The sequence below is a fragment of the Mizuhopecten yessoensis genome, unplaced genomic scaffold, assembly GCF_002113885.1.
Source record: "Mizuhopecten yessoensis strain PY_sf001 unplaced genomic scaffold, ASM211388v2 scaffold716285, whole genome shotgun sequence".
In the NCBI taxonomy this organism is placed as follows: domain Eukaryota; kingdom Metazoa; phylum Mollusca; class Bivalvia; order Pectinida; family Pectinidae; genus Mizuhopecten; species Mizuhopecten yessoensis.
In genome coordinates, this window is record NW_018480040.1 from 489,183 (window position 1) to 512,899 (window position 23,717).

Genomic DNA, 23,717 nt, shown 5'->3' on the forward strand with positions numbered 1-23,717 from the left:
ACACACCATTCACAAAACTATGGCAGGCATGCATGAGATAAAAAGTATGTAGGTATATGAAAATACTGCAAGTGCTCCGGTCAAATGATTTAAAAGACATCATCAGAAAAAATGAATGTATATGAACCTTTTTCGGCAATATTTAGTCTTTTTACACATGGAGGGTATTCCAGTAATGGGAGTGGGGTTTATATATATACATATATAGTTAAATATTCTGATGTTATATCCATACATCCTCTCAGGGTTAGACACAAGCTTAATTTGCTCAGAAGTCCACAGGACTAGTTGAATAGATTATTTAATCAATTCGATCAGATCTAAAATAATTTCGTCAATGTAACTAGTCCAAGATTTCCTGATAAGAAAACATCGCGAGCTACAGCACGAAATTAACATCAAAAGTAGGGGACAGTCCCTGGGACTTCAAATAACTACTGCCATAAAAATATGGTGAAGTTTTAGGAAAAATTTGACAATTATCATGCAATATATTTTATTTTAAGCATTTTTCTAAATTTTGAAAAGGAGTATTCTTCTTTTATAATTGTATTTTTCACAAGTCCAAAGGACCAGTTAGGTTAGGCGATTCACTAGTCCTTGCTGAAATCTACTAGTCCAGGTCTAGCGGACTGAGTGTTAGTGTTGACCACTGCCTCAAACACTCCTCTAACCTGATGTAATTGTATTGTAGCGATCTGCTGTCATGCTGTTCAAGTTCTAGATATTATCCTGGGTGACATCATAGCCACATTCAAACTAAGTTTGCTGTATGTGCTTAACTATATATTGCATCACATTCAATAGATCGCTTTTAATGCTTTCGATCGTTGTTATTTCAAACTATTATTTCTGCACAGATTGGATGCACTTGCTTCAAAGCAGCTTATGGTATGTATGACTATATATGTTCAAACTAGGGTACCTGAATGTTTCATTTATTATACAGCCATTTTGGTACCCAAAAATGTTGATACTTGTTTACCCAATACCAGAACTCCCATCCATTGATCCCACCCCTATTCCCACACATCTATCACCAGAACACCCAACCCACCATGAAACATTCTCCTCTTCACATACTAATCACCAAAATGCACCACATACATTCATCAGCATACCCCACACCCACCCCCCCTTCCCTTCACGATACACACATCTCCCCTGAATGTGCCCCCCCCACACACACACACACACTCACTCACATTCCTCTCCATCCATCACCAGAACATACATTTATGTGTTACCTCACTCCAGTCAGTCAGTCAGTGACATAATGAATTCACACAAAACGCTCAGTAAAAATGCCGAAATTCTACTTCTGTTGCCCTCGAAAACAAAAACAAATCGTCCACGTTGAAGTATTTCATCATCCTATTTCATTATCTTATTTACAATCATTTCACTCGGTAGAAATGCCTCCGACATATCGATATTAATCTAAATGATACAATTCCACTTCAGTATCTGACAGATGCGGTTTGACCGGTGCACGTGGCTCTATTTACGATTGTAATCAACAAATAAACTCACCCTGATTGACTAGCTTCTTCTGGGTTCTCCATGTGGTCGTTTGTGTGTGTGACAAGTACTTACGCTATAACAAAACACATATGCGTTACCTACACAGGTAGATGTTTGACTTAAATACCGTAAGCTCAACTCTCTCACGCAAGCACCTGACAATACGTGAAATATCCGGTCTCGTGCACACGTGCTAACACAATCCCAGCATGCAGTTGACAACATGGAGAAGACGACGGTGGTGGGAGACGAGGCTTACTCAGCTGTGTGTGTGTATACCTGACTTGTACACTTCCCTCGTGCCTCAGATCTGTCATCATAACAAGTTAAAATGCCGAAGTCGTCGAGAAGAAAACAATCAAAGCCCCAACACATTTGTAGTAAGTACATTTATTGAGATCCTAATTTACGCTCAGTGGCTAAAAGTTGTCTGCTTGATGTTGGGTGTGATCTGCTTTGCCATGCATGTAGCTTACGCGTGCGCGTATGACGTGATGGTAGAACTGGTTGCTGGAAACACAACAAATTTCTCCATAGTTTCAGATTGATTTTTAGATCGATTTTTCTTCCAAAGCTTGACACTTTATTTTTGCTAAATGCGCGCGATCACAAACCGCACCGTGCATGTTTGCACTGCGTCGCTCACGAACGAGGTCAGCGGTGACATTCTAGGTCAGTGTTTGTCAGCTGTGTGCGAGGCCTGTTACCTACCTGTGTGCCAAGCTAGAGTCGGCTCATTCATGATCATGCCAACGTGACAACCATGCAAACGTGCATACGCACGCCTCGAAATGCTAATTCAATACACGTATGGATTTTTAGTGTTAAACCACAGAAACGAATCTATTTATAAACCGGTTATACGTTAGCTAATGGGTTTCATTAAACACAAAAAATTACAAACGCATTCAGATTGCAGCGGAATTACATTGCAGTGTCTAATTATATTTATTCATTTAATGATGAGTTATTAATTTAATTGTTATTAATTATGGAATTTATGTGTTTAATTAAAAACTTGCATTACAAATTTGATGTTCACCCATCATGAGAAATGGTTTTTGATTGGATTATCTAATTAGTTAGTTATTAACACACTGTAAATCCAGTGAGTTCATTTAATTAAAGGGGCTGGTCGGGGAAAAAATTACAAAATAAATGGGTCTAAATGCGTTCTCTGACTTTCCAAAAGTTATACCACGGTAATATGATGGTCGAGTTCTGCTTGCAATGTCCAGTTTTGACCACGGAAATCTTGGGGAAGCCCCGCGTAAATTTAGTGCAGATCTATTTATATATGTCACGTGGTTGTTTCGAAAGTGAGGCAGTGAAGACAACAATAGCACGCCGTCATGTGCCATGTCGGACTCAACTAGCGGCCAAGACAGCAATACTATACGTGAATAATTGTTTTCAAAGGTCATGTATGATGCAAGTGTAGTTTTCCTACCTATATGTTGTTGTTATATATAACGGTATTGATACCTCGTGCCTGTCATGACTTTTGCATGCATCTTTTTCTTTCGCCGCGATGTTTACATTTGGCCTTGTTGCTGACGCGTGTGCGGTAAAATTACTTCACTGATCTGGGTCAATTGAGAGTTTTAGACTGTCCGGTGACGATTTAGGATTTCTTTAATATAATCATAATTTTTACTCTTAGGGAGTGAACTTCAGCAAAATTTGAATCGGTATATTTCATAAGAAGGTATTTTAAAAATGTAAATGCCATTTTAGCAAATATGACATTTTTTCCCCGACCAACCCCTTTATTAGAGGGAAAATAAATATAAAGAAAGCAGAAAATTGTAAATACTTTCTAAAACAATATGTCATTGATATATATATTTTATGAATATGTAGTAGGATGAAGAACAGTGATAAAGATAGTGCCGTTGCTGGGGGCTCGAACTACCCGCGACCCTTGGCTTTCCAGCCCGATGCTCTACCGCTGAGCTAAAGGGAAATTCCTACAGCTGACGCTTGTAAGGCAAATTTATCCACATCTTTTACACTATGTCTATTCCCCCCTTTTTTCAAACACCAACCCAGGTTCTTTGACTCCCCGCCAAGGGTTCTCCTACTTTGAACAGGGAAGGTCAACGGCACCACTAAAATATTTTTATTGGAAAGACTTCTCCTTTCCAAGTTTGCATACATTTTTTTTTATAAATTGCTAATACTTACATTAAAGATCAACAGGTGACTTTTTTTACTAAGAAGGGCAATAACTCTTCATCATCACAGTATATTTTCAATGTCCGAAAAAGCTTACAGATCTTGAGAAAACATGAAATTTTGGTATGAACATATTAAAGAAAGACACATTAAAAGTAAACTAGAATTATTTGTTACGCTTATATATATATATGGATTAATTACTAGTGGAGTACATGTTCAAATATGATTTTGAAATTTGCTAATTACTGCAAACTTAAATAATAAAAGTAGAAAGTTGATTATACTTTGTTCCTGGTAATACTTCTTGAGTCAAACACATACCTGGATTGCATGAATGCGTATGCATGCATGTGTGTGGCATTATCAGCACACACGCTCGTACACTGTAGTGTAAATATCACGTGAGGACTGTTATCTACAAGGATGACCTGTACACGTGGGAAGGGTTCAGGTGGATTGCAGGTGTGGACTGTATCGGCATGTGCACTAGGTGATAAGGTGATGAGATAAAGCTGTGTGGTCCTCCTGCTGGTGATCCAGTCACTATCAATATATAGCGAACATAAATACATTATTAAATGTTCTAGTAATTGTTGAAATAGATTTGTATAACCGGGGCATTTTGTGCCATTTTGCCTATGGATTTGGGACCAAATTCTGGCCCCATTTCCAATGGAAAACTTGCATTTTGCATTTTCCCCATAATTCTCTTCAAAATTTTCAAATAAAATAATAGATTTTTTTCCTTTTTTTTTTTAACAAGATGATAGTACAACTAATTTTTAATATCTGATATATATGAAATAATATTTTGTAAACAAGAGTGCTTTATATACATACATATTGTTTTAGAAGAGTGCTAAAAGGTGGGTAAAAAATCAGTAATTCATAATTTCTTGCTCTGCAAAATGCTGGCATCTTTATAAACTCTGGGAACGTTATTCCATTTTCTAGCAGGAGACCATCTTAGGCCAACAAGACTCTGATTAGTAGAAATTTAGGCTTGTTTTGAAATGGTTGTTGGAATAAATTTCAAATTTTTCAAGCTCGCTTCAATTTTGTTTTAGCTTTTTAAGGAATTGAAATTTCTGGTATTACTGTAGTTCTTCTTCAGTTGAGAGCCATACATGTATTTGAACAAAAATATCTTGTAAGACTTTTAATTAATAAAAGTAAATAGCGAATTCCTAATATAGTGAATACCTAATCAATCTACAGCACCAAACAATTGTTAAGTATTCGGCTGTTGTCACAGTGTGTACATATATATTATACACATCCCAGTTTATCAATAAACTTGTAACAGAGTTGACCCAGAATTTGACAAATAGATTATTAGGTGGGCTGTGATCTCACAAACACGTATCACACTCAACTTATAATTCTAAAAAAGTTTTTGACTTGGTTTATTCTGAACGCAGGCATATCTGCCTCTATTCAGATCATAGTCCATAATTATTTAATCGTAATAAATAACAATTTCAGTTGCTAACAATTTGTTGATCTGAATTAAATTGGGAGCTGCAGACTTGATAGTTTTAATGCAACCTTTTGTGTTTTAGATTAAAATGTTTTAATTTACCTGTTATTCATTTTGGATTTCGGACTATTTCTTAATTAAACTTTCTGTGGAGCGATAACCATAGCAACAAGATCAGAGATGCTCATCAAATTCATCCATTTGACATGTGATTGTCTTAAGCAAAGTTAAGGATTTGAAATTGATAACAGGATGAAAAGTTAGTGTATTCTGATCATCCGAAATGTTCAGAAATAACTCTTTACTACCAATTCATAATTAAAATCTGTAGAAGTACACACATTCTCTTGTTTGACATTCTTTCTCTGTCATTGAAATATCATAGTTCGGCAAAAATGCATCAATGAAAATTTAATTGGATTCTTTATTTGATTAAGGAGGGAGAAGATTGGACTAGAGGGAAAAATTGACATTTCAAGTCTTGGTGCAGTACAGCAGTGTTTAGAGAAACTGTACTCGGCTCTCTGCCAGTGTCTCTAAGGGGTGTGGTTGGAAGCCTTGTCCTCCAATCGGTAAGGATGCACGCTGTGTTCTCGGTAGTCAATGGAAAAATTCAACATAAATAAAAATGACTTCAGAGGCAGATTTTCTGTTGTATTTAGTTTTGTCATTTGTTTCCGAACAGTTGATAAGGTCTCTTTGACAGCAATCGCTGCAGTAAAATATCTGGTGCACAGTTTGTGTACCACTCTAAGCACTTGGCTTTTCCATTTCTCCTGTTAAAACTTTTTGGTATGGTAATCAACTTAATATTTACTGTACTCTTTCTATCATAGAAATGTGGTTAAGACATTTAATTAAATATTTCTTTCCTTTTGCCTTTCCTTTGTTACTTTCTTATTTTCCCTTCCATTTTTCCCATCAGAAGAATTTTGCCGGATGTTTTTCAATTTTGGTGAAATGACCCTGACCCAAAATTGGGGACATTTCACTGTATAATTGGGGAAAATAGTCTATTTTACAAATAAACAACATGCATTGCTATATTTCATCTTCGATTATATTTTTCCTGATATTGTTCACAAGAGGTACAGATCTTTCACATGAAAAATACAAACAATCCATGAAAATATTTACTTTAGTTTAACATTTTCAACTCACAATGATTTTTTTACCATTTCATCAGAATAAGTTGCGATTTCTTTTCCATTTTAGAAAATATGGAGGCTACTTTCCGATGGGAACGAGTTTGAATGAAAGATTCATATGAACTGCTAACAAAAATCTAGCTGTCATTAGGGTTTATCTGCTTTTTCCTTCTGTCTTATTTTTTTTCCTATTCCATCTTTCCATCATTATTTCTGTATAATGAATTTTTACAAATTTTATATAATTGCTGCTCTGGGATGCATTGATACAAATTGTTGTAACTTTAATTTTAATGGTTACAGCTAACAAGTCACTTTTTCCCCCCCGACAGTGAATAGTTTTAAATGAAGTCATTCAAACAGAGAATCTTCTCCTTTCAAAAGATTTTTCACACCAGGAAATTCTGATATGGTTAGGCCCAAACATTTCTCCACCAGGTTGCCGACCTCCTTTCTGTGTTTTGTGTGTGTATGACTGATTTAGTTCCCTGTGGTATGCAGGTATCCTTGATCATGCATATCAAGAATGGGGCCCCCAAAAGGTTAATTTCATGAAATGTTGACGCTCCATCATTGAGGAATTTCATTTTATCATGTGTTTGTGATTTTCTAGTGGTGTGAAATGTGTCACTAGCGTCAAGTCCGGTGTTGTTGATGTCATTCAGCCCCTACATCTCCACAATAGCTTCAACTACCTTTTGATTTGGATGAGTCAAATTTAGATTGTAGGGATGGCAGGGTGAAGCCTTGTTGTTGACACATGAGGACAGATAACGATACATGTGCTCAGGTGTGTGTATGGTGTATACGCCCCTGTAGAGATTTTTACCTGTCAGGTAGTGGTCAGTTTTACCTGTGGGGGTGGACAATGCTCAGGTCTGGGTCTAATGAGGGTCATTAAGTTTATAATGCACGGCATGATTGTCTGGAGGTGTAATATAATTCTAAACTACAATTTTTGATGGGGCCTGTTAAATGGCATGCTTGCTTGATCGAGCAGGCTTAATTGACACGCATGATTATAAAAATTTGATTGACATCACTGGAAAAAGGGAAAAATACTTTATGCGGTGACCAAATAAGTGAAAACTTCAGTCCTTATCATAATGTCAATTTTGTAAGTTTTATGTTGAATTTTAGTTTGACATTATTAACCAGTTAATATTTAAAAACTGAAACCTTGTAAGTTTTTCTTTTATATTAGTTAAAATGTAATTAAGTTAAGAAACAAAATTTAAAATATCTTCAAATGTTTATGGTCATGCATACTCAATGTAATTCATTCTAACATCCATGAATGTTTTGGTGGTAGATTACAAGTTCTAGAGTATTACGGCCATTATAGGCAGATTCCAAAATATTCTATCAACGCAAGATATTATCTTTAGTTTGTTCACCCTAAGTTATATGTGATTATTAAAATATTTTGATGCATAGCCCTAAAAAAAATTCTAGCCACAGGTGTTTGGCTACTGGAATCTTATGTTTTATTAGCGTTGATTTATAGAAGGTACCTGCTGGACTTGACACCTATACAGTGTATACACATGTATGTGTGTGGTTTACCTGTACGTAGTATGTGGTCAAGCGATTTCATGTTACATAATATGATGTCCACCTGTTTGACCAGTACGGTATGTGTCCGCACTGACCACCCCTATATCTGATACAGAAATAAGTAGATTACCAGAAATGTATAGCCTTGTCCATTGTGTGTGTCGAGCAGAACGTTAAACCAACAACCTAAGGCTGACCTACCTTAGAAAAGTGCTCTTTACGTAATGGTAGAGCTCGGGTAGTCGAATCAATTGTAATGTCCAGTTGGTTTCTGTGGTGAACAGAATCCAGGATTTACCAAAACTGTTAATAATGTGGTGAAAGTTTGTAAAAACTAATCCACCAATCTTCTGCAGTAAAAACGTGTGTTGAGAAAGATCTAGATTTCCAGCAGCGTGCAGTATTTCTGACTAGAGGTGAGCATTTTTCAATTAACCCATAAATTATCATTTACTGTATAGTGGGGTTTTATTTTTCAACAACCAATGCAGTTAAAGGATTTGTTTATACATATGTGCAAACTGCCGCCCTGGCAAACAAGTATTATATATGTATGGATTGCATTAATATCCTGTACCTATAAGTTGTAAACTTTTGGAAATAAAATGGACATTGAACATTGAAAAAATATACCGACTTGTGGGAATTATGCAAATTTGAAACTTGCGTGTAACACATCACTATAGGACCAACTTGACAAGTGTTTGTTTTAGTTAACACCAGGGTATTAATCCATTGTCTGTTCTTATGACATCGGTACAAAACGACTTTTCACATGCCTGACCGCTAATAATGCAATAACAGGTAACATCCATTGTCTGTCCAGCTTCAGCTTTTCTTGCTGTGATAAAGGCCCTATATAGGATTTATCTAATTGAAGAATTACCTTGACCCACATTCAAGGTCATAGGTGTGAAATGGGTTACAAGCATCAAACAATTCAACAGTAAGGGGTATAATTCATGCAAGGTATATACACAGAGCAACATATTTGTTTGGAATCTTTATTGCAAAGGATCAGCTATCAGTTTGGTTGAAATAGATTAAATAATAGATTAGGACCATTTTCATTGTTAAGTTTAATTAAATGGGTAAAAATCAAACATGTCTAACAATAATATTGAGGCTTTATTAAAATCAGGAAACATGTGTAATATAGCTTTGCTTACAAAGACTAGGTTCAAATAAATGACCTTAACCTAAAAACCAATTTGCAAGGTCACAGTTAGGATAATATTATATATAAATACAGGTCTTACATGCAGTGATGCACTGGTGATCGATACTGATTGATAAAATGGATCAGTTTGCCCTTTCTTATTCCGGTTATTGGTTACAAATTCCAAAATTGATATAATTGGTTCATCATTGATATCGAAGAACTAAATGTCTTCAATGTGAAATATGCATTGAAAGTCATATATTCCTCAAAATTTTCTATATGATTGATAAAACTGCATAAAAGTTGCTTGATATCCATTCTTTATAAAAGAACAAAACCTACATTGTACTATGAATTTATCAGCTCTGTCTGTCGATGGAATATTAATGTTTTTCACTTTATTTGGGTATTTAATCTCATAGAATCTTAAACCAATTATGCAATTGATTATGATTTTAAACTGATTGCCCAACACTAGTTAAATGCAATGTCAAGGTGTCGAATGAAATATGTTGAAATTTAATATATTGAGGAAAGTGAAGGAATTTATTTTTGGCCTCTTGTATTGACAATTTTGTTTGAGGTTTTTACATATTGATTCAACACGCTTCGTAATAAAATAACACTACAGACTAAAGGGAGGTATTGGAAAACCTTTCTGAGTCGTAAAGTCTTCATCCCTGATCATGTTCATTGGGAAGTGAGTGGTCAGTGAAGTGAATATAAAGTTCGGCTGGTCAGTTGTGCAATACATACTACACACTTTAGATGTCCAGTTCCTTCCTGGGCTGTGAAATGGACGTGTGGTTGATGGCCTGAGGCTGTATATATATATCCTAGTGGTCAGCACTTGACCAGAGAAACAGGAAGATGTTATAGGACTCACGAATGTGTGTACTTGTATGATGTCATACTTGTTACATGGTGTGCATCTTCAATCGTCCAGTGGGTTATGAAAGCCCATCTCTTTTCCCTGAAATAGGACAGACAAACGGTTTCCTATAGCTTTTACTGCCTCCGCCAGTCTCGTTCCATATAAGGAGTTATTTGTACCGGTAAACTACCCCGAAAGATACACCCATTCATTATACACATTGACCTCAAATCACGAATTCCATTCACAAAGGTGGACTTGAGTGGGCCCTGAAAAAAAATCAAAACAGATTTCCCCAGGGCATTTAAATAGTGAGGGGAGGATCACAGTGAGATCTGTGGGGAAAGTAGCTGGGTAATTTACCTGGAAGACCAAAAAGGGACACATTTTATTTAGCAGATTGTTAAGTGCTACTGTAATATATGTTAAGAGAATGAGGGGATTTTCTCGAGGGGAGTTTAAAGGACTTGAAAACCTTTTAGGGAATCTCCTATTTGTGGAACTGTATTTTGAAAAATAAAGAGTTTGAAAAAAGTTTTAAGAATTTGGTGTTAGTGTTGATGCCACATCCCCATATAAAATTTTAAAAAATTGGCAGGAAAATGCCAAATAATATGAAAAAAAAACTTCAGTAAAAGTTCATATTTATATAAGTACAAGTTAGTCCAACAGTAAATGTTTATAAGAAAAAATGGTCCTAATGAAAAAGTTCAAAAAAACGTCTTTAAAACTTATTAAAAGAAGTTACAAAAACATCATTGTTTTGTGTAAACTTCTTTGTTTTGTAGTAAAAGCTAAAAAGAAAACTATTCCTATCGTGAAATTAATAAAAACAACTTGGTCCAAGTTCATAAAAAATAAGTTTGTCCAATACTTCTATTTAAATTGATAAAAACAAGTCTGTCTAAATATAAGAGTTTATTTTTGTATTCGTGTGATATCATTAATATTGCATACTGCATATCAAGCTTTTCAAAGCTCATGTCGATTAGCGCTGTCTGCCAGAAACTTGCGAACTTTTTGTAATCATCATTCAGTGAACCTGTATGCTGGTGTATGAAATGCATGATCAGGTTTTGATAGCTGTCTCGGGATAGGTTTATGATCATGTATGGTACGTGTAGCTAACATAACCTAGATCCTCAATCAGGTGGCCCGCAGGTATTCTTGCACCCGAGCATGAGGTGTATATATATATACCTGTTATACAGAGTTCGTACAATGGTCGTGTATACACACATGTATGAGATAGTCTGTCGATGGCTTACAATGTACCCGACTAAACAGGACAAGGCTGGATTAAAATCCGACCCATAGGTACATAAACGACCCTCAAATCAGGCACGGGGGCTGACACACATACACACGAATTAACTTCAGAGCGGTGTAAACACCCACCACAGGCACACAATACACATGCATGCATGCAGAGGTCAGATTTCAGGGATAAGAAAAGGCCGGAAATGTGCTCACGCAAATTTGACTAAAAAATTCTGTGTCGTGCTGTTTCGAAATATTCTTCACATTCATGGAGTGTTCCACACCTTATAGTGGGGAAGGAGATAAAACCCTTTGACCACATGAGTGACCAGTACCTCCACTAGCTCCCTTGACCTGTGGTGGTAGAGAGAGAACGTGAATGAGTGACCAGGCTGCTTTCCCATAGCTTGGCCAGGTATGGTAATTGTGGTTCAGGTAATCGACAGGCATACCTGGTGACACGCACACACATGGCAGATCAGCTAGTACAGGTAGTCCTGGCTCTATTGACCGTGTGCATGATGCGTGTCTTTGCATGCTAGCGCTCTATAGTCGTGCCTGCGGGGCCCAAGAATTTGACAGGGAATGCAAGTCACATGACCCCCTAGATAGTCTCAAGTTGGTTTAGCCACGAGGTATACGTGTTGGTATATTTTGTATACCAGGTATGCATTCTCAGCCATGGGTCGACCAGGTAATGTGTGTATACCTTGTGACTGAGACGCACAGCGTGACCCGAGGCTAGTGTGAAAGTTTTACACGCACAATGTTAGAGTGGACTGGTCAATAGCTGACCAGTGGTCAGACATACAGACTTCTGAAAAGAACCTGTTCTCATGCTGGGTTATAAATAGCATTCCAAGTGACACGTGAGGGATTTATATATATGTACAAGGCCAACCAAACATCATGTCCATTTCACCTACATCAGATCAGGCTAGAAAAAACAGCATATCTCACTCCTCCAGTTCAGGTAATCTTATATATATATGTCATGTATATATAAATTTGTCATAACAGAATGTGTGTACACATGTATACTCGTACTTGTGTTTACTTGTGTGAAGCAGGTACACAGTGAGTTACCTGCTGTAGGTATGAGTACACTGCCGTATTTCAGGTGGTGAAGGTATACTGTTATCAATGATTTAAATGAATTATGATACAGGTACGTAAATTGTTATAAATAATTCTTTCATATTGATGTCTAGCTGTTTGATCAATCACATTTGATTGTGATCAGTTGGCTTTAACTTTGTTAGTAGACTTTCTGATTATAATAACTTTACCTTCTAACAAATCTACATCAAGCAAACGTGGGTTTAGTAGACAACTGTGAAGTAACAGTTTCCATAGAGCTTTATATATAAAATGGATTTTAATTAAGTCGCACGTTTCAGATATTTAGTAACAAGGGAAGACGGAATACAGTACAATGTAAATTTTGTATATATATATATATGGGTCAAAGAAGTAATATAGACGGTAAAGTCCCATATAACACTGGATCCTAATGGAGGTATGTCCGTAGGATACGAATTACTTAAAATATTATGTGGGGCAAAGAAGTAATTCACTGTTGGAATTACTTCTTTGCCCCATATAAAATATATATATATATCATGTTACGAGCACAAGGTATATATATACCTGTTATACAGAGTTCTTTACCCTTTGTATGTGAATCACCTGAAGAGCCCCAATAGATGGACAAAAGCGCTAGTCGATTAAACTAGTCTTCATGTTTTGCTTTATTTATATTATGTTACGTATAGGTATGAGCGATTTCTATCATATTGAATCACTTGTTATCATCAATAACCATTTTGTCACACTATTGGTAAACTGTTAAGTAATAATCCTCGGATCATGCGTCAGACTGTTGCTGACATAATATACCATGGCCAGTACATCTTGAAGTATAGCTTTAAGCTTCAGTCTGAAATACATGTAGATGATAACATTTCTAATGGTTCTGAAGTAAAAGCAGAGCTGTTTGAAGTTATACTTGAACATTTTACCAGAGATTTGTCGTAGTGAAAGTATCTTCGCTTTTTTGTTTTAGACCTTTATGAATGATGTTTGTATGTGAATGACACATTCTTCTAAGATGTATATATAGAAGTACAAGGATAGAAAGATAAATTTATGAAGACAATTATTTTTCGTTTTGTCCATAATTGTGAAAACGATATACATGTAATATATATACAAAGATTGTGAAAACAATATCATATATTCAAAGATTGTGATGATATGAAAACGATAAACTATACATCTTGTAAATGTTTAATACGCACATTGTTTATGAAGGAAGTAAAACTTATATTAAAAATTTCAAAACTGAATCTTATTGAAGACATCTTGTGAACAATTATTTTTCTGTCATATTTTTTTAATTAAAAATCATCAATCGATCAGTTAAGAGTTTAATTACCGTTAAAGGTTTTCAATCGGGTTTTTTTGACACCTTTAAGTTCAGGTCTGGTGAATAATTGATCTGGTATGCATAGTGTATAGGGGAGGGAGTCGTTGGGGGCTAATTTTATCGAGAGGATTATGAGGAGATGAAAGATAAAGTAACCCTAGTGCCATAATGGCTGTTATGGTAATTGCTTTTCATTGACAGACTTGTTTAGATAAGAGTCTGGAAACAGGGTGTTCTAATTATGCAGGTCACCAATTGTGTAATTAGCATTTCCTTATCACACCTAAGAGTTCCTTCTCTGCCCCAGGACTGTAATATTATAGCACAGATATATAATACCATGGTGTTTATAAACAAATCATAACAATTGATCCATATTTTGATTGCTGGTTGTGGTTTATTCATTCAACCTTTGAAATCCGGGGGGGGGATTAGAGAGAGAAAAGGGAAAAATTGGATTTAAAAGTTGCGATATGCTGCCAATTTTGTCCAACTTTAGGAACATGGCAATTAATTGTCAAAATAGCTGGGAAATACTTAAAGGTAAACACTCGTCAGCAATGTTGTCATTTCTTTTTGTTTGGTCGGGATAGAGTTCAACAAAACAAATGTTAGAAAAAAGCCTGAACTATTATAAAATTAGAAACTTCAGGATTTTTTTTTCGTGTAAACAAACTATTAGTTATTGGCAGTTCAATAAGAATTCATGTTAAAATAATTTACTTCATTTATGTGTTTTATGAAGATTTTGATGAATAAATGGTTAAAATTAATTTGTACTGTATAGACTCAGAATGAATTGTCACGTGTACATACACTACACTACATGCTACATTGCCGGGTATATATGTATGTGTCCATTTGTTTGAGTAAGTCAAACACACATAAGTAAAATAACAACAGGTTTGTAGGTTTGTCACCTGCTTCAGTCGCCAAACATCACAGGCAGTGAACATAGCTGTAAGCATGTTTCTCACAATTCAAAAGTATATAGTTGACCAGTAAATCAAGATAGAGATCAGTTCGGACACCATTTGGCTGCAGGTATTGGTCATTTGCTCGTGATATGTGTGAGATAGTCAGGCTGTATTGCAGACTGTAAAACACCTGTTTGCATGAGCCTTTTCCCTCACCAATTCAATATAGAAACAGTCTCGTACATGTCAAAGATTTTTCATGCTTTTTTTCTCAAATAGAAAAAATAGGTCTCTTTTAATTGGGAAAATAACAAAGATTTTCACTAGTTTTAAAAATACAGATAATTTCACAACAAACATTGAAATAACCATCATATTGGATTTCATATTAAACTAAGAATAAATATTGCATATTTACTGCAAAAAAAATGCATTCATTGAACAAAATTCTAAAATAAAGAAAAAAGAGAGGGAAGGGGTGTGTGTAAATCTCATTTTTGAAAAATTCAGGTTATTTCTGGATGAGAAATAGGTCATTCATGATTTGCTTACAATATAGTTACTATTCTGTTTTTCTGATCCTTCAGGTGAAGAAGAAGATGAAAGCCCCACGAAAGCTACAAGAAAGTCTACTGTTCACAAAAAGGCAATTGCAGACGACAATGGAAATATTGTGACCCCACTACGAACCACCAGAGTAACAAGAAGTAAAGGAGCACCTCCTTCAGGGAAAACTCCCGGCTACATCACTTCGAAGAAGAGTGACAGTAAGACAGAGATACAAAAGAAAGGAAAGGAAATACCAGTAGAGGATGAAAGTAGTGAGGAAAGCGAGGAAGAGGTGAATGAGGAAGCTGAAATGAAGAATGAACCCTGTGATATGGTGGTATTTTATACCGAAAAGTCGGATGAAAATGTAGACAATTCCGAGGATAAGGTAGATATTACTGAAAACATTCCCAATGATGATGATTCCTCAGATCAGGAAAAATCTGAGAAAGATTCGAGTGATGAGGACCAGGATGCTAAACTTTCGAAAAAGGATTGCACATCTGACAATGAAACTGAACAATTAGTTATTGACAAAACAAAGAAAAATGAAACAAAAGGAAAAATCAAAGATGTTTCATCGGATGAGGAAACTGACCATTTGTGTGGTAAAGGTGATGTAAGTGAAACGTTGGATATTGAAGTTAAAAACAGCGAGATGAAGGAAGGAGAAATGGAAGAAAACGAAAACTCTGGTGACAACGACCTTCACAGTGATTGCAAATCGGAGAAAGCTGAGGACGAGATCGAAGATAAAAATTCAGAAAATAATGAAAGTGACAAGGACGATGATGAAATTATGGAGCTAGATGAGGAAGACGAGGGGCAGCTTTGTATCGACGAGGCAAGTGATGATGGAGAAACCAAGAAGGAAGTGAACAGTCAAGGGGAGAGCACTCTGAGTAAAGGGTTCAGTAGCTCTCTAAAGGACAGGACATGTGAGTTCTGTGCAGTTGTAAAGAAAAGTCCAGCAGACCTCCAGCGGCATATCCGCAAACACACCGGGGAACGTCCGTTCAAATGCAAGGTACGTCAATATGAAAATAATTCTTCTGGTTTTGGGTTATATAAGGACTTCGGAAATACTTTCTAATGATGCTGGATTTTCTTCAAAGTCTTCATATGATTCGAGAAAATACAGAATTCATTGGGGAAAAAAAGTAATTATGGGAGAAACAAAAAATTGTTTCGTGAAATTTGATCATGTGTGATTGTTTGATTTCAGATGTGTAGTCGAATGTTTAAAGCCAAGCGTAGTCTCCAGTACCATCAGTTCATGCATCACGGCATTAAGAGTGAAAACAGTAACATATCTCAAAAGTACTCTCTGATGCGGAAACGCAAACTAGAGATGGACCAGTTACGAGCTGAGCTCATCTCGCCTGACGGAACCAAGCGTTTCAAAGGGGACGACTCGCCGGAGGTGACGCTGATGGATGGCATGACCAGGCAGGACGGGAAGGACTCGAGCACGAGTCCCGAGAGTGGTGCCGACGTGGAGAGTCAGAGTGACCGCACATGCTACGTGTGTGGTAAACTCTGCCTCAAACCCAGCGACCTCAAACGACACATGATGTGTCACACAGGGGAGCGTCCGTTTAAATGTGATGTGAGTATAGCCATGACGACGAAACAAAGGGAGATCACTTTCTTGTTTCATTTGCTATGATTTTTGGAGGTTCATCGGGGTACTTTTAAGACCCAGTCTAAAAAGTGTGATTTTGTCGAATTTGTTCCCTTAAAATTTTCCACATAGGAAATTTAAAACAAGGAATGCATTCATTTGAATGAATTCCTCTCGATTGACCGAGTCATGTAGACAGGAGAGAATCATCAGTCATAAAGATAAACTAAGATAATTTGACATAATTTGTCAAATGACCATTCAATTCCCAATTTCATCCCAGTGTCTGTTTCACAAACCCCACTGATAAACCCCTGATTTTCAAGTGTTTGAGTTACATTTCTTGATAACTTCGATGTCTCTGTACTGTACCTCTGTCTCCTGTTAGATGTCTCTGTACTGTACCTCTGTCTCCTGTTAGATGTCTCTGTACTGTACCTCTGTCTCCTGTTAGATGTCTCCTGTTAGATGTCTCCTGTTAGATGTCTCTGTACTGTACCTCTGTCTCCTGTTAGATGTCTCCTGTTAGATGTCTCCTGTTAGATGTCTCCTGTTAGATGTCACTGTACTGTACCTCTGTCTCCTGTTAGATGTCTCGGTACTGTACCTGTCTCCTGTTAGATGTCTTTGTATCTTGTCTCCTGTTAGATGTCTCTGTACTGTACCTCTGTCTCCTGTTAGATGTCTCCTGTTAGATGGCTCCTGTTAGATGTCTCTGTACTGTACCTCTGTCTCCTGTTAGATGTCTCTTGTTAGATTTCTCCTGTTAGATGTCTCTGTACTGTACCTCTGTCTCCTGTTAGATGTCTCCTGTTAGATGGCTCCTGTTAGATGTCTCTGTACTGTACCTCTGTCTCCTGTTAGATGTCTCTGTACTGCACCTGTCTCCTGTTAGATGTCTCTGTACTGTACCTGGCTCCTGTTAGATGTCTTTGTATCTTGTCTCCTGTAAGATGTCTCTGTACTGTTCCTCTGTCTCCTGTTAGATGTCTCCTGTTAGATGTCTCCTGTTAGATGTCTCCTGTTAGATGTCACTGTACTGTACCTCTGTCTCCTGTTAGATGTCTCTTGTTAGATTTCTCCTGTTAGATGTCTCTGTACTGTACCTCTGTCTCCTGTTAGATGGCTCTGTACTGTACCTCTGTCTTCTGTTAGATGTCTCTGTCCTGTACCTCTGTCTCCTGTTAGATGTCTCTGTACTGCACCTGTCTCCTGTTAGATGTCTCTGTACTGTACCTGGCTCCTGTTAGATGTCTTTGTATCTTGTCTCCTGTTAGATGTCTCTGTATCTTGTCTCCTGTTATTTCAAGAACGCACTTGAATAACAAGTTGTAAGAACTACTTGAAAAGCCCAGAACAATATCTCCATAATATTATGTTACACAATTATAATGTATAGAGAATATGTTATAGAAAAATGCTTCAGATCCATCTTTTACTTTGAGGAAAACACTAAGACCTGAAGTCATAAACACTGGTATTCATTACATTTTTCATGTACTGCAACATAGACAATGTTTATATTTAACAATATGTTGTTTTTAATAAGTAACGTTACTGAATGAAATTTGTATGTCTTTCCAGATATGTGGTAAACCATTTCGTGCCAAGAACAGCATGCTGTACCACAAAAAGTCTGCCCATGGATTTGACATTGAGCTCAGTCCAGGCCTCGAAGAGCGTTTCCTCCGACTGAAAAAGCAAAACAATCTCAATTCTATAGCATTAAAAATGGCTCATCCCAACCTGCAGGACACTCCGAAACCTCAAATTCCCAACAGTTCTGAAATGGATCTGGAAGACATGGACTCTGACGAAACATCGTCCTTACACAACGTAGACAGTTACACAATGGAGGAGAGTAATAAAGTCTTCTACAGTTGTGGCTACACAAACTCCTATCAGGACGACGAGGTCGAGCTAGACGAGTCGACAGGGTTGTTCAAACATAAGATATCAAACGGAGGTCAGGGCAAGTTGGCAAATCCTATCAACATGTCGGAAAACTCAGATGACGTGTTGATGAATTCGGACAACATGGATCCACCGGACATCACCGACATGATCAAAGACGGAACCAGTATGGTCGGGGCTGAGATCATCCATGGGTCTCACTTCACTAAAAGTAGAATCAGCATCCGCAACGAAACAGTGCTCATCACACGGCTGGATGGTGTTAACCTAGCCACCGGTAAAGAGACGAGCCTGTACAAATGCTACCTGTGCGGAAAGGTGTTTAATTTCTTGAGTAAAGTGCAGTGCCATTTGTCAATGCATTTCGAAAAAGATATTGTGATTTTCCAGTGCCAGTTATGTAAAGCCTCATTCTGGTTTAAGAACCAAGTGATGCAGCACATTCGTAAAAGACATCCGTCTGAGGTTGACAATGTCAGTAAAAGACATGAGAGTGAGTGTAAGAATAACGATGCTGACAACGACACATCCAATTCCGACATGGATTCCGGAATTCAGGTGAAGTCGGAAGGAAACGATGAGAATAGCGATGAGAGAGAGGGAAGTTCGTCCCCAGCTGAGAACAAGATCAACAATGCCAGTATATTCAAGAAGGATAACGAGGATCGTGGAAACGATGTGTTGTGTCGATTCTGGCGTGGATTGAAATATCGCAAGAACAGTAATGGTTCCTATGTGTGCCTAGTGTGTCGTAAGTCATTCCACAGGGAGATTTCCCTACTCAAACATATCAAGATACACAGTGGCCACAAACAGTGCTATTGTCAGGAGTGTGGTAAAGGTTTCACAGAGTTCACTTCTCTGCGGCAACATCTGACACTATTCCATGGCCTCAAAGACAACCACCATACACTTAAACCCCATATCAAACCCTCCACAAAACATTCACTTCTGTCAAATCTTCTAAGTAAGAAGGCAGGCAAACAACCTGACGCAGACGTCCATGACTCCACGCGTCAGTCACATGAGGAACGTGCCCGTGAGTTACTCATCAAGGAAGGCATACAGGAGGATGTCACTGTGGTGATGCCCTGTGGCCCAGATGATGACCCAGATATTGACATGGATGATGGTCCCCGTCTGTTAGATGTTTGGTCAGAGCGTGACTCGGAGGAGAGTAGTGAGGCTAACAGCCAAGACGGGCTGGTCACTGCGATGATACCGAGGCGCTCATTAGGCAAGGAAACGAATAAGTCCAAGCGCAAATCGTCTCAGCCGGTGAAGCTCCAAAATGCCTCCATCCCACCTCCTGCTCCATTACAGGTGTCCATTCCTACCCCAGCACCAGCTGCCGCCTTCCAAATCCCCACCCGACTCCTCATCAACAGTGAGGCCGCTCGAGCTGCTGTTGCCACCTTGCCAGAAACATCAGATCTCCCTGGTGGCGTACAGATAAAACAGGAACCATTGTCCCCAAAGGCCGACTTGCCTCCCACATCTGCTCCAACATCTAACTTCATCTCTGCAAATCCACAAGTCGCTCAGTTCCTGATGAACCCCGGCCAAATGATCCTAACGAGTGGCAGTGGCTCTACCTCTGGCCAACCACAGCCTATGATGCTTCTCTCAAACTCGGCCTTCCCCTCCCCCATCCCTGGCAACATCATTGGTATGGTGCAGGTTGCAAACTCAGCCAATCAAATTTCAGCGAAGGAACCCCTGCCCACAGACAGCTCTACTCCAATGTCGTCTGACCCCTCCCCCATCAACTCGGACGGTAATGACCGGGACATGCTGGTGGGGTACCCACGCGTCCAGTGGTCGCCAAACGAAACTCCTCCTACCTCAGGCTCTGGCTTCACCTGGAGCCAGATATCTGCTGACGGGCGCAAAGTTACCTCCCTTTCTCGTACACACTCAAGGTATGTTGCTTAATGATTTAGTGTTGTGCATAAAAATATGCTGTGTATCACTTAAACCAAAGAGACGTGTTACATTTATAAACTCGATCTATACACAAGAATTTCAAGTTTCGGATTTTCAAGTAGACATGTTAAATGTTTTTTTCTGAAAAATGTCGTTTCAAATCATTTGTTGAATGTCCCAGGAATAAAAGTCAGATATAGTGTTCAATTTCTACGCCCCCACTATTTTGTGAGGGGGCATACTATTAGACTATTACCCATGTCTTTCCCATCACATTACATCCTGTCTCGATTCAATGTCATCACTTTCGGGTGGTTACTTTATACCAGTACAGGTGGGCAGGTTACTTTATGATTTTTCTGTCCCTCTAGAACAATTTGAATCAAACTCTTCACTCTGGTTATAGGATACAACAAAGTGTAGGAATTGACACCAAAACAAGGGGTCATGCTATGGTGACTTTTTACACCAGCCAATCGGTGCGATACTCCCGAAACTGCAGGCATTGAAAAACACTTGCAAAGCATTTAGGTATAAAAGGTTACCAGAACATGAACCCTTATGTATGGTTTTAGATCCTATACTGTAGCTCCTAGAGGAACGGAGTCAAGAATTTGGTTTAAATCAGATTATCTTCTCTGTGTTAGTTCAGTCCAGATTAGGATGAACTGATCTACTCAAACTGCAAATTTTTAAGTAATCCAGTTATTTCCATTGGCTGTTTGTGATAATCACTCTCAATGTTTTCCTCGCTTTCAGACTACCCATTGTGAATGCTCCGGTCAACAGGGACAAGGTCTGTAAGCCTATGACCTTGACTGATGGCCGCCAGGTGTACAGATGTCCGTTCTGTAGCAAGGACTTCCTCTCCTACTCCGACATCAACAGACATATGGACTTCCACGAAGGTAGAGCACCTGCTGGAAAAATTAAGAAATCTGATTTTATGCCGGTCATTGCAAAACAACTGCATGGAAATCCCTTTCCAGGGTTAAGAATATGAAAAATATGATTTAAAAAAGTGTCTCATTTCTTCGCATATATGACAGAGTTGTTAAGGGGTATAAGAAGTTTCTATCTTGACATTGTGACAACAATAATGACATCACACATTAGGAAGCTGTGACGGCTTGATGTGGTTTCTGAGCTAATTATGTAAATGGAATGAGAGAAAGTAGGATGAAGATATTCCACCCTTTGTATTTTCGAATTGATGCAAACTGGCACGTACCCTCACTCTTCTATCAGTTTGAAAACTATTCCTCTTGGCTTGGAAGAGTCTTGCATAATCTTTGGCATGAAATTACCATATGTTGAAATGAGTGACTCTCTTAAAAGGTTTTCGACTGCATTGCTAGACTGCCATGGTAACTGGAACTTCCTCAATTCATGACTGATCTAGTGAAGTCACATTCTGTGGTCCCTGTCATTGTTATTGAAATAATGTGTTTTTAGATGAAAGATAATTGTATCCAAAGGGGATATTGTTCTCCAAGAATTTTTTAATAATTTCTTCATCAGAGAATCTGTAATACATTTCATTATGTAATGTGATTGTTTTGTTTACCTACAACGATTTTTTGTTTAACAGATATCCGGCCGTATAAATGCAAGTTCTGCGACTACTTTGCACGCACCAACAGTCAACTCAAGGTTCACATGATGAGGCATCAAGGTATGTAACAGTCAGTTTGATTGGACGAAGCCAAAGTTTCTAATAGTCAGTTTGATTGGATGAAGTCAAGGTTTCTAATAGTCAGTTTGAGTGCATGAATTTAGTCAGAGCTTTTCTTTCTTATTCAAAGCATAATTTTAGTAGACTATTAACATTATTTGAAACTTTTTGAACATTTTGTGAAAAGTAAATATTTTATTGAAAAGTAAACATATATTTTTTTTTTTTTAAATATTTCTACTGAAAATAAAATTGTGAAAAGTTAATTAGGTTATGAAGATGAATTTCACTGGACCTTTAAAAGCCATCCAAATGAAAGCGGTGTTGTCGTATCTCTGATGGTTGTTGTCTGTTTTCAGGTATACGCGAGTTCTGCTGCAAAGTGTGCAACTATAAGGGGGTGACACAGTCCGACTTGAACCGCCACATGAAGTCCCAAATACACATCCTTAAGTCACGCAACGAGTGCAACCACTGTGGCGAGGGTTTTGTCACACAGAAAAATCTGGAGAAGCACCTCGACGGCAACTGTATTATAAAAGTTACAAAAATGGAGGACGCTTCTGAATTCTGTTGACTGCTCGCGCCAAATTAACAGATTAATTTTGTGATGTGAAATATTTCCATTTCCTTTTAAAAACTAAAACATGCCAACAATACCTCAGTATTCTAGAAGAAAGTCTTAGCAGCTGACAACAGATATATCCAGTCTTCTTGCAGTGAGGACGTTTTGCTGAGGTGTCCCAATGGAGGAAATTAGCCTAAGACTTGCATAGGGGTTACTGTTATAGGAAGTAACAGTTTATATCGGTATTTTGATTGAAAAAATGCGAGGATACCTCAGAAAGACGAGGAGACTGGGAGCACATACATTCGTGATCTTGAAAACTGGTGAAAATAAGGGGCATAGAGTAATTGTATGGAAGCATTAAATAGAATTAACTGAAAAGGGAGGTAATTATGAGATTTTGTATATTGTGTATCTTACGGAGGAAGTTTCAGATTGTTATTTTCGCCACTCATGGACCTGTTAAAGATATATGTAGATGTGTATAATAGTGGAATGGATGACTGTGTAAAGCAGCATTGCTGTGGAGGGATCATTGTAATTGATACAGAGGCATATTGACAAGACATAATTGAGTTAGTTTTCATGATGTCTGGTCCCGTATGTGAAAAAGCATGCTCAATTTAATTTTGTGTATTTGCTATTAACAACTTTTGTTTTGTTGAAATGTTTTTTTTTATATATATATTCTGATGGGGACCATTTATTTTAAATACTATACAGAGATTTTGTAAATACAGAATGTTGACATTAACAGAAAAAATCATGATATACTTGTATATGTACATAAAAAACACGACTCCCCACTACAGTTAACATACAGATAGACTATAATAGCTGTACTAGTGAGCACCTTACGTATCTCTTGTCACTTCTTAGTAAAACATCGGGGCCTTTATGATATCTGGAACAACTGATTTATATACTTTT

General features: G+C 37.6%; 1 protein-coding gene across 3 annotated transcripts; it reads left to right on the top strand.

Annotated features, from left to right (window-relative positions):
• The first annotated feature begins 1,737 nt into the window (after nt 1–1,737).
• Nucleotides 1,738–23,717, top strand: LOC110442644 (zinc finger protein 236-like). 3 transcript variants are annotated; one of them, XM_021486335.1, is made up of 7 exons: nt 1,738–1,904; nt 15,119–16,107; nt 16,306–16,689; nt 18,289–20,540; nt 21,304–21,452; nt 22,136–22,219; nt 22,579–23,717. In XM_021486335.1, exons 1-7 carry the CDS (start codon nt 1,856–1,858, stop codon nt 22,794–22,796), a joined length of 4,125 nt encoding a protein of 1,374 aa, XP_021342010.1. In that variant the 5' UTR covers nt 1,738–1,855; the 3' UTR covers nt 22,797–23,717. The 3 variants fall into 3 exon arrangements, with proteins under 3 accessions (XP_021342010.1, XP_021342009.1, XP_021342011.1); XM_021486334.1 differs by lacking the exon at nt 1,738–1,904 and adding an exon at nt 11,669–12,159; XM_021486336.1 differs by lacking the exon at nt 1,738–1,904 and adding an exon at nt 12,294–12,354.

Coding starts and splice junctions, on each gene's coding strand:
- LOC110442644 (XM_021486334.1), top strand. CDS start 12,096: ATGTCCATTTCACCTACATCAGATCAGGCTAGAAAAAACAGCATATCT. Junction 16,690..18,288: donor AGCGTCCGTTTAAATGTGAT/GTGAGTATAGCC, acceptor ATGTCTTTCCAG/ATATGTGGTAAACCATTTCG. Junction 20,541..21,303: donor CTTTCTCGTACACACTCAAG/GTATGTTGCTTA, acceptor CCTCGCTTTCAG/ACTACCCATTGTGAATGCTC.